Source organism: Oncorhynchus tshawytscha, linkage group LG16, assembly GCF_018296145.1.
Source record: "Oncorhynchus tshawytscha isolate Ot180627B linkage group LG16, Otsh_v2.0, whole genome shotgun sequence".
NCBI lineage: Eukaryota > Metazoa > Chordata > Actinopteri > Salmoniformes > Salmonidae > Oncorhynchus > Oncorhynchus tshawytscha.
Window position 1 is genome coordinate 60,236,315 of NC_056444.1, and position 12,375 is coordinate 60,248,689.

At 38.9% G+C, this 12,375-nt stretch overlaps 1 protein-coding gene across 3 annotated transcripts in view; it reads right to left on the reverse strand.

Moving 5' to 3' along the window:
• The window catches only part of cntn3a.1 (contactin 3a, tandem duplicate 1), a 115,111-nt gene that overhangs the window by 42,266 nt on the left and 60,470 nt on the right, over positions 1-12,375 (reverse strand). For all 3 annotated transcript variants that reach the window (XM_042299433.1, XM_024375640.2, XM_024375641.2), the window contains exons 6-8: positions 4,200-4,403; positions 3,827-3,929; positions 2,102-2,286 (exon numbers count right to left, since the gene is read on the reverse strand). In XM_042299433.1, coding sequence (XP_042155367.1) covers positions 2,102-2,286; positions 3,827-3,929; positions 4,200-4,403 — 492 coding nt within the window. The remainder of the gene's footprint in view (positions 1-2,101; positions 2,287-3,826; positions 3,930-4,199; positions 4,404-12,375) is intronic.

A 12,375-nucleotide genomic window follows, 5' to 3' on the forward strand; every position in this document is an offset into this window, starting at 1 on the left:
TTGCATTTGTATTTTCTTACTAGCACTGACTTTGCTGACACTGTAGAAGTTTTATTGAAGAACATTTTTAGTCGCAATGCCTATGTGGTTGTCTTACCTACCTTAGTTGATTGCACTGACTGTAAGTCACTCTGGATAAGAGCATTTGCTAAATTACCAAAATATAAATGAAAATGTCATGTGCATAAGGAATACCTCCAACACTTTTACACCTGTCCAACATGCTTATTGTAGTGAGACCTTTTGAAGCACTTCTCTGGAGGAGACTATACTCTTCAGAGATACGTCCAAAAACGTACAATAGCACTCAATCAATCACTTAGATCTGGACTTAGTTGCCAAGAAGGACTTGGGGTGTTTTATGTTGATGATTTATCTTTGTATTTCTTATCTACTCTAACATAGGTTTGCTGAATTCATAGTTCAAAGTGAATGTTTCTTGACAACCCTATAAGGATGAAGAACTGTTTTGTAGCTTTTTGAAAGAAATAGGGCTTTAATTCCATTATTTAAAAACAACCTTTCCTCAACTGAATTTATTTGACAAAAGTCTACGGTATGATGAATGTACTGGGAAGAATCCAAGTCCCAACCATTGGTGAATTGAAAATGAATTACTGTATGAAGAAAATACAAAATGACAACCTCCTGAAGAATTACAAATGAGACCACCAAAGAGTAGGTAATGGAAAGGAGACACAACTGTGAGGGTACTTTTTAAGTCAATTATATCCACAAGCAGGCCTATTCATATGTCATCCAACCTGTGAAACAGGATCTTATTTAATACACTTAATGGAACTTTGAAGGGTAATTAAGAGCGAAATTGAAAGAAAGGGCCCCATATTGTTCCTGTGCCAGCAGCAGAGGATGTTGTGCTTCAAGTCCAGATCCCCCATATTGATTATCTTATTCCTCTATACAGCTGATGGATGCCCCACCAGCTCCTGTCTATGGGAGTTCAAAAGGAGATTTTTATCACCTGGCAAGAGGCCAGTCAGTGTAGCTGGGAGAAAAAAACAGACTAAAAGCTTACAAGGACAAACAAGCCTCCACAATGCACCACTCAGAGACGGAGAAAGTATCAAGACCACGTCAGGTTTTTGTCAAAGTACAACATGTTTCTATCTCCCCACTAGTACTGGAAAATGTATTATCATATTAAAGACATCTCCTTTTGAATACAAATTGGTAATTCCTGATTTTATAGCCCACCCCTCTGTAAAGCCTTGTGGGGATCCTCCACTAATGCATAAACAATAAAATAATAGGCAGAAATACTGTAAAACCTTCAGAGTGGCCATTAAAAGCTTTCTCAGTAAATGGGCCATAAGTCCAGTCTGAGTACTGAAAAATCACCTGGCCCTGAAGGGATACATAAATCTCTAAGGACTCACTACAGCCTCTGTTTAGCCTCTGGCACAGCTTGTCAAGAATGAAATATGATAAAACCTTAATTTACAACCCCATTCCACTATATGATGCAGTTATACAGCCAGTAAAGAAAAAAAGTGTTGAACATTTGTAACATGCAGGATATGCACCCAGGTCTCTCACAGAAGCAACCAACATCTTAGACCATTAGACCAAGAGGAAATTCCCTCTCAGGCCAAGGGCAGACACTGGTTTTGAAGTTTGCAGGCGGGGCTACCTAATCATGTGATCATGACCGACTCATGCCCGCTACAGATTCACAACAAATATAATAGGGGAAGACATTTTACCAAAAACTATTTGCAAACTTTTTTCATCAAGCTATTTTACATAACACTGATAATTAATTACTTTTTCAGTGAATTCTTTACAGATATGTACTGTAATATGACTGGAACAATTGTGCAACATCATCACACTGTGGATGCTATTTGCTACCTCATGATCTACAACAGTAGGAGGTAAGAGGATCGGAGTCTAATATTTTACAAATCTCTGAGAAAGTGGGAACTCAACCTTGCTGCATCAGAATTTTCATAAAAATACCTCTTATGAAAAGATGGTTTCTGAAAGAGAAGGGAAGTTGTGTAATATGACTCCATAGTTTTTCCCCCCCAGTTTATTTTCTTCATAACTCTACACAAAACCCAGAGTAACTCTTACCCACCATAGAAAGAGAGCTTTCCTTTAACCGAGTTCCTCCCTTTGGAGTTTTCAGCAACACATTCGTAAAGGCCTGCATCTTCCTGCTGGAAGTAGGGGATCTCGAGCACTCCACTGGCCTTGTTCACGTCCACCTTTCGTCCAACTGCTACCCCATCCACTCTTCTCCAGCTAATGGTTGGAACTGGGCTAGTTACACACAATGATAGAGAATACAGTGTAAAAACCTGAATAGCCCTTTTCAAGTGAATGTATCTGTTTTTGTACATGTGTTTATTTCACCGACCAGTCGGCGTTGGACTTAAAATAGTTCATTGGCTGGAAGGATCATTTGGAATGTGATTTGATGATATTACAGCAAATTGAGGAAGAAGGGGCCGGTCTTTGAGAGGAGAAACCAGCCAGTAAATGAACTCTTCCCTGTCCAATGCTGTCTTGTTAATTAAATAAACACTGCTCTATAAATCATATCACACAGTGTGCCCAAGGCTTAACATCTGGTTGATTTTGTTTTGTGACTAGTGTGATGGAGCACAGCATGTCTGCTTAGCAGTATAGCTTCCTCCCCATCTGGGTACACTGTCCATACAATGGCTCAAACCAGTGACCTCTGCCTCACAAACACACAACTGCCCACTTGACAACGTACTAGCAAGTTGTGCCAACAAAAACCTAGCAATTCCGCGGCACAAGTGGAGACATTTAAAGCTTTGGAATAGAGCAGGGCGATATGGACAAAAAGTAATATCATGATAAATTGGCCCATTTAGTTCAATAAAAATAAATGTGTTTTTTTAATGCACAGTTACTTTTCATTAGTGGCAGTGCTTTAGACTAACTTTTTCCAGTGTCATTAAGAAGTAAGGCAAGAAGTTAGCTATTTCATCTTAACATGTTCAGGGAATCCATGATCGATATTTTTATGTGCAACATTCCAAAATAGTATCCAGAATAATCAGATTTCATTGGGCTATTTAGAGATGAATTTGACTAGGTCTTCTATAACCTATGGCCTATAGCCTATATGTTATATAATTCACCACCTAAGGAAGTGGGAACTAAAAACACATTAGCTAAATTGCTAACTCTAAATATTATATTCTTGCTAGATAGCCATGTAATTGATCTAACGGTAAATGTAATTTCCTACAAAAATGCCTCGTTGGTAGGCTTATAGGCAGAGGTGTGGACTCGAGCCACATAACAGACTACTCAAGTCGCAAATTTGTTGACTTGAGACTCATCTTGATAGAAAAGAAAATAACTTAAGACTTGACTTGGAGCCTCAAGACTCAAGTTGAGACTGATGACTTGAAAAACTGTCAAGTTAGGTAGCGGATTGCTGAACAGTATGCAACGCAATCAAATTGTAGCGAGAGGATTTCCATTAATAAATATGCAGCTCCAAAAATGGTCTACCGATCAAGAATATAAACTCTTTACTTTGCAAGCTAACCAGTAATAGGGCATCAAGCCACAATTGCTAGCATAGACCTTCTGGTCTTTTGGTAGGCTATGTCAAAAAGGTTAATGAACACTACTGTTCAGAAACCAAAAAATCTGCAGAAACACCGTGTAGCCAAATCAATGAAAATAACCAATGTAAGCTAAATTGTTTTGATAAGAGGAAGTCTGTAATTTTCAGTTAATCGACCCAGCCCTACTGTGGAATGAGTTTACATTATGATCTTAACTCTGTTATTCTAGTGTGATACAGATTAGGACCTACTTTCCCAGTGCAAAACACTCCAGTTTGACAGTAGAACTCTTGGCCACAGGTATGACGTCGGGAAGCTGGATTTCAATCTTTGGCTCATATTCACCCATTACACCTGAAGGAGTAGCAATAAACAGGTAACATACATAATACACATTTAATTAACAAATCATTAAAAAAATAGGCATTCCAGTTCCGGTGGGTGAGCTGCAATATTGAATAGTGTGTTTGTTTGTTTGCGGTTTGTTAAGCTTATGTTATTTATTTACAAACCTCTTAACTGAAGAACACAGTAATGTAAAAAAAGTATGATGTTACTGTTTGGAAATCGTTTGATGATACAGCATGTGTAATGTTCACCAGTGGTACACTTTGAGAGCCCTACCATCAACACGTAGCACTAAAGGGGTGGGGGGGCCTTGAATGCTACTTTTGGTGACTGTGTTGGTCACCACACAGGTGTAATTGCCCACGTCTGATGGCTCCACCATGGCAATGTACAGGTTACCCGTCTTTTGAGATACAAAGCGACGAGTGTCTTGCATCACAAAGGATGGGTACTCATTAAAGATCCAGGTGAAGGTGAGCTCTGTGGAAAGAAGGGGGAGTATAAATATATGAAGAGTTTCATTCCAAAACGCTATGTAACCATTTTCAGATACGTTGGTAAATTAGCTATTGTTGTTCGGGGTTTTTTCACTATCTAATCATGGCATGGTGTTGAATTAGTTTAAAATCAATCACTTGAGGATTTTTTTTGCTGCAAAATGCTATGCATCTGCCTCACTCTCAGATATATAAGTAGTACTGCTAGGTTTTGCACAGTCAAATGTACCACATCTAAAACATGTTTAAAGACATATACAAATGATACATTTGTGACATAAATATTAAATAATAATAACTCAATAGAGTAATATGAGTAATATGAGATCTGTATGTAAAACATTTACATTTGACATTTTAGTCATTTAGCAGATGCTCTTATCCAGAGAGAATTACAGCAAGTGCATTCATCTTAAGATAGCTAGGTGAAACAACCACATATCACAGTCATATACTGTATACAGGATACAAACTTTCCATTACAGCTAAACCAGTGGCGGTCAGTGCCGTTTAAGATTAGGGAGGACGTTTTTTTATTTTTTGAATGAACATGGCCTTATTTCTATTAAAGCATTTTGGATGACTGGCTGTCATTCATATTGCACTCACCCAGCTCAATGTACAGTAGCATCAATAGCTATTCGAATTTCCCTATACCCATCATGTGGATGCTACAACCTAGCCTATAAATTAAAGTTTATAATGTAGGTGCACAGGTAGAGAAACACATTGGAGTAATCAAGGTGACAGACAATTACATATTCAATACTGCTTTGAACACTCTTGCGTGCATCAAGCTGATCTACAGTGTAATCATTTGTCCAAACTGTTGCAAAACAAATTCGGGTAGATCCATCCCTGTTTAATTTTGTTTGCTTCTGTTTAAGAAAAGATTTGCAACAGAATTGGCGGAATGAATACACCCCTGATCATCCGCACACACTATTCCCTTTCATAGCAGCCATACAAACAGCATCCTCACATCTATGCACTCTCCTTTTCTCACAGTTTCCCTTCGCTTGAGTACTTCAGTGCACAACACAACAGCTGTCTGTGACCAGGCGATAAAACCTCTCCAAGACAAACCTTCATACCATAACCGTTACACACAGCCTACAATGTTGTCACCATATTAGCTAACATCATAGTCAACATAGCTAATAAAACGCCTTAGTAAACCCCAATCCAATCTATGTGTACAATCACACAGTAGTAGTACAGAAATCCATTTAGCAGTTATAGCGTGAGAACCAGGAGCTTCCTAGGTTTTGCATTGAAGTCACTGTACCCAGAGGAGTACAGAAAATAGCTGTCCTCTGGCTACACCATGGTGCTTCCCTACAGAGTGCTGTTGTCATTACAAAACATTGTGTTTTAATCAGTTATTTGGTGACATTAGAATATTTTTAGTACAGTTTTATCTAAAAAGGATAACTTTATTAATGTTTCACTATTTTTATTTGTATGAAATTCACTGAGTAGTATGGTCCTCGCCTTCCTCTGAGGATCCTCCACTGAGTCAATGTTCTTCATAGGAGGTCCTGAAGGGCTGCAGTTCCACATGCTTTTTGAGTCCTGTGTAGATCTAGCTAGCATCATAGTATACCCCTCAGGATAAGTTGTTTCCCTGTCCCAAAAGCAATCATTCCTGTTGGTAAAGCCTGTTTAATAGATGACTCTGCAGTGTAGTATTGGGAATAATTGTGAAATGAGTTGTGCTCTCATTAAATTAATGAGTGGAGGGAATCAAATACATCAAACACATAGTTTCCATGTGTTTGATGCCTTTCCATTTTCTCCGTTCCAGATATTATTATGAGCCGTCCTCCCCTCAACAGCCTCCTGTGATGTACAGGGATGAGTTCCATTGTAGTGATTGCTTGACTATTATTCTGAGAGTGGTATGTAAGTATGGCCAAAGTTAAAGTATGTAATTATTGCATTGACATTCATCAATAAACAATTGCATTGTTTATATTACACACCATGTATTCTGTACCTACAATTGTTGACATAAGCTCATTAGTATTGATAAACTTTTATGTAATGCTTATGATTGCATCCCAATACTATTACAGTAGGCCTACGCATTTAATGTAGATATGTAGCTACTGTAGGTACATATTACACTGCTTGTGGGGAATAGATAAATACACATTTGTAGTATAGGGCCCCCTTTGAGCATCACCTTGGTATACATGACTTGTAGCATCAAAGACTTATTGGTTTGATACATGTACATCTGCTGTGGAGACACAGGCGAAAGATCTTCTTTGACTATTAATAATACATTCAGTGTTCATCCTGACAAGTCTATGCATTTTTTATGTTTGTTTTTGAAACAACATCATCCAAACATAAGAGGGGGTGACAAACAGGAATAAGAGGAACAAAAAGGTTACTAATTGACTGTTTAAAGTTGAGTAATGATCCCGGAAACAGGAAGCAGGAGCAGTATGCTGAGTCACTCCAGAACTTCTGTGGTTGGTCAATAATGTGCCGTTGACTAACATGGATTGACAGGTTTTCCTTTGTGGTTCCATTTAGCTGATATATATAAGAAAAGCGGCTTCAATTTCCTTTAAATGGTTAGAGGGTGGATAAATATAAACTGCAGGTACTGCTTGTACTTGGTTGCACAGCCTTTGGCCACAACCTGGTCTCATAGTATGATATGTTACGTTTCATATGATATGTTACAAATTCTAGCTAGGTTGCTAGATGGCTAACTTTAGCTAGGCTAGGTGTTAGGGGTTAAGGTTAGGGTAACGTTTATGAGTTAGGTTAAAGGGTTAAGGTTAGCTTTAGGGGAAGGGTTAAGGTTAGGGGGAGTTTTAGCTAACATGCTAACTAGTTGCAAAGTAGCTCATAAGTTGTAAGTAGTTGAAAAGTTGCTAATTAGCTCAAATTGACCATGATGAGATTCAAACTCGCAATCTTTCGGTTGCTAGACGTTCGCATTACATACCTACCAATCTACCCTGACCGACCGACCAACCCCACACCCTACTTTTGTTTAAGGCATCAGCCTCAAGCAAACAGGCATTAGCTGTAAAAACACTGCCCCTCAGTGTCATTCAAACTTACTTTTTGTTGTTTTATTTTTACTTTATTTTTTATACTTTTATCTTTGACCTTCATTCTATCCCCCGCCCAGCACCTCCACTCCCACTTGTCTGTAATTCCACATCCCAACCCTCAGCTTCCCTCAGCCCTCCTACCTCTCTCTTCAGATTTCTATGCACCATACATCTTTCAAATATGCTGTGATGTTTAACAAACAATTTCAATCTACAGTGTTCGTCATTTAAGTGTGAACCACTGGTACCATTAATGCTAGTTAGTGCTAGTTTGAATACCATCTTTGAGAAGCATTTTTTGTGAGAACATAGTATATGTGACTGATTAATAAATGTTGCTTAATTAATTTGATTGATATTATGGCATATTATGTTTCTATTCCAAGAAAAATGAAAAACCCATTGGGGTTCCGTTAGGATGGAACAGAAAATATTGCGCTTGTACAATGTGACAGTCGGGAGTAGGCTACAGTACTTGGCTATTTAGCTAAAGAATCCCTGTGTCATGTGAGAGACTGGGGTTGAATTCCCTGATGGGGAGGAAGGAGTAGGCCGTCCTTGTAAATAAGAATTTGTTCTTAACTGACTTGCCTAGTTAAATAAAGGTTACACTAAGACCATAACATTGACACCCTAATTGTATAATTGCAGTCTAACCAATACCCAAGCAGAAATTCACTCAAAATAAAAATCTCATTGATTTATCAAGACCAGTCCCCATGCTTGTCTCAGAGCAGCATGAAACGGTGCTAAAATCATTGTAGGCTAGTGCATCAAATCCTATTGCTTCTAACTTCAATATGCTCTTTAAATAAGACCTACACCACTTTTAACAGCACATTACTCAACACTAGTGAGACTCATGTCGCCTACGGTAGGCCTACAGTATATTGGAAAATATGACGTGACTCTCCGCCAATAATTACATATTGGGGATTGGAGGATTCTAAATTAAAACCAAAAGCAGCCTCAAGGGTCTCCGGGTGGAGGCCGGAACAGGTATTGAACCTGCATCTGTAGCAATGCATTTTGTATTGCGCCACTCGGGAGGCCCCTTCCACAATGTATCAACATACAGAGAGGCGTTGGTAAAGGTATATTGTCCTGCTAATAGCCTATAATGAGCTATTATAATACTGTACATGGTGTCCAGGTCAGGATAACCAAAGCATTTCTTTATTAAAGATTATCAGAAAGAATGTTGGTACTTATTTATTTTGTTCCAAAGCCATGAATGAGTGAGTCACTCAGCTTTATGTAGGTGCCGGGCTATATGACTGTGCCATCAACTTGATATTATATAACAATATTTTGGAGGTTATTTTGTAAAAATTAAATAAATAAAAAACGAAGGTGAGCGACTGTAATCAGAATAAAGGCCAAAATTATATTTGTAAAGGCCAAAACATTTATTTCTGTTTTTAGAGGGAGAGAAACGCTGGGCCAATTGTACGCTTCCCTATGGGACTCCCAATCACGGTCGGATTCGATACATAATAATAATAAGTTGTATTATTTAGTTTTGTCTTTACTGGTGGATTAAACTGAAATTGCAACCAATCACTGCCGGGTGTGATACAGCCAACCTAACTAAGAAATACATTTGACGATAGAATTCTCCCCCTACCCTCCTTCTAGGCAAGTCTGTTGTCCAGCTACTGTACTGTACCTGCGAATAACCATAATAGTGCTGTAGATCGTCGCCGTGTATGTTTGAAAGAGTATTTTAAGTAAGTAAGCAACAATTTGTTTACCATCATTAGACAACTTTGTTCCAATATTTCTGTAATTCAGTGATATTTATTCCCACAATAATTTGTGGATCCATAACTAAACAAACATCAGCATTTTGAGGGAGGCAATTATGACTTGGCACAATGACATAAAACCGAATCAAAAGCTCAATATACCAACGTTTTGATGTCAGCATTCTACCAACAAAAAAGACAAACTGATAAACCCGGAATTAGTAGAAGTACTCAGCCACAGAAAGACTGGGTACGGGAGTGCATTGATAGAAATTGCACTTCAGCTTTGATGGCAAGTTTGAAACCTGTGATCAAAATGAAAATTGTGGGGGGTTGTGGATGAAATGTTTTGAGAGTGGAATATTATAACTCCGCTCACTTCGCAGATGTGCAAGGGGTTAATAAGGCCACAGTGAAAGTCACTAACAGTGGTTTCAATGGCCAAGGTAAGACAAAGAAATGTAGCAAAAAATGTTTAAAGAGTAGAGAGATATCTAAAACAGGGAGCTGTGGGACTATCCAACATGGGAAGAATGAGTGTAAAGTAGGAATGGAGCTTGCTGCATTCAAATGAAGTGCTGCCCTGCAAGCGTCAGAGGGACAGAGAACTTTCACACAGTGAAAGGAAGACGTATGAGAACATGTCTTACACAACTTTTTAATAGAGGCCAGGGATCAAATATGGCGGATTCCTTATGATGAGAAATTGGCTAAATTTGCCACAGGAAAAAGTATGTTGGGTTGAAGAATCTAGGCGAAATGCCAGGGGGATGGATTCTCAAGAGGTAACAAATTAATATGATCTGGCCAAACACTTCTTGCAAACTCAGAAAACAGTTGTTTTTTTAATCTCATGAGACATTTTATGTGGTTTTATTATGAAATAGATTTACATTTTATGTCGTCTTAGATTTCTAGAATGGGCAAAAGAGTGGAGGGATAACGAGGAATTAGCAAAGGGGTTACTAAACCTAAAAGTAACTTTTCATTTTTTAGTTCATGAACATTGTGGTGCGGTGGTTATGGAGAATCAAGGGGGAAAAGAGACCAGTGAATCGTTGGACTCGGTGGCGAGATAAAGTCATCGTGTCTAAGGTTAGTACATGCTAAATAAAGGATACATAAACAATGTTGTGGATTAAAACACACGTTTAATGATTGTAGTAAGGACAGTGGATGTACCATTATCATGTTTGGTTTATAATTAATACTTGTGGATTGCCGATTAAAATGTAGCATAGTGAAAGCTAACGAAATGTACACTTTCTTTTCCAGAAGAGGAGGGGGTTTCTTTATCTCTCGTTGGAATGCTCCCGGAGACTGTGGTAATTAGGGAGAGCAGTTAGTGATACTCGGCAGTTTTAAGTATAAAAGTATCTGGATTAGGCCATAAACTGAGTTCCCAGATAAGGCCTGTTCATGTGTGTTTTTGACCTACTGTACGGTTACCACACACACACACACACGGTTATGAATATACATTAGTGGTGTTGATACATGGGAGTTATTTAGTGGGGTCTTTCCAATTTGGTTTTAAATTGGGTATGCAGAAGGATTGAACTGTTTTAAAGGGTTTCTGAAGGACAGGGAAAGAAAAGGGGAAGGAAATATTTGGTGTCGAATGCCCTGTATGCCCTGTAATGGTGTCGAATGCCCTGTATCCGGACTTTCTGGTGAGGCCTGATCAATCTCACTAGAAATGATCGAAACAGGTGGGATTTAATTATAAAATGAATGAGACACACCAGTCTCTATTCTATTTTACCATTACTTTATGAGAGACTATTATTGGAGTAAACAAGAGTTGTAATTCTAAGGTGATTGGTTATTCAAATGAGTTTTGTTCTGATTTAACATGTTGTTTTTGAATCACGATGTGAATCATGTGTTCGAAGGGAAAATGACCAGTTCCCTGGGGCCCTGGTCTTTGGGTAAATATACAAATGTATTTTGTTCAGTCTGCATATAGAAGGAAAAATATATGTTAATAAGGGATGACAGTTACTCCAAATGGATTGTGGTATGTGTATTGCTGATGTCATTGTCTTTGTTTCAAGACAAATTTCACCAGATTGGGTCTACTGGAGTGTGGGATTACCCAATGGGTTAGGGCGCTAACTTCCTGATCTGGGAACTCTTCAGAGAGGTCGACAGTCAAATATGAGAGTATGAACTCATTTTGAAAATGGTTTCAACAATAACAGTATGTTGTTATGCTCTTTGACATTTGTCGTAGAGATAATGTTATTACGAAATTGGGAATGTTGTTATTTGTCATATTCTTGTCTGGATTTCCTGAAACTAACCTGTTGTTCTGATCTGTCTTCTCTTGGGGTTATCATGGAAGGTGATGTCAGATAGTGTCTTAATGCATGTAGAAATAATTTGGTCACAAATTAACCTCAAAACCCTCCCTAACCATGGTCTTCACAAGGTTTTCACACACTGTTGCTGGTATTTTGGCCCATTCCTCCATGCAGATCTCCTCTAGAGCAGTGATGTTTTGGGGCTGTTGCTGGGCAACACAGACTTTCAACTCCCTCCAAAGATTTTCTATGGGGTTGAGATCTGGAGACTGGCTAGGCCACTCCAGGACCTTGAAATGCTTCTTACGAAGCCACTCCATTGCCCAGGCGGTGTGTTTGGGATCATTGTCATGCTGGAAGACCCAGTCACGTTTCATCTTCAATGCCCTGGCTGATGGAAGGAGGTTTTCACTCAAAATCTCACGATACATGGCCCCATTACACGGATCAGTCGTCCTGGTCCCTTTGCAGAAAAACAGCCCCAAAGCATGATGTTTTCATCCCCATGCTTCACAGTAGGTATGGTGTTCTTTGGATGCAACTCAGCATTCTTTGTCCTCCAAACACGACGAGTTGAGTTTTTACCAAAAAGTTATATTTTGGTTTCATCTGACCAAATGACATTCTCCCAATCTTCTTCTGGATCATCCAAATGCTCTCTAGCAAACTTCAAACGGGCCTGGATATGTACTGGCTTAAGCAGGGGGACACGTCTGGCACTGCAGGATTTGAGTCCCTGGCGGCGTAGTGTGTTACTGATGGTAGGCTTTGTTACTTTGGTCCCAGCTCTCTGCAGGTCATTCACTAGGTCGCCCCGTGTG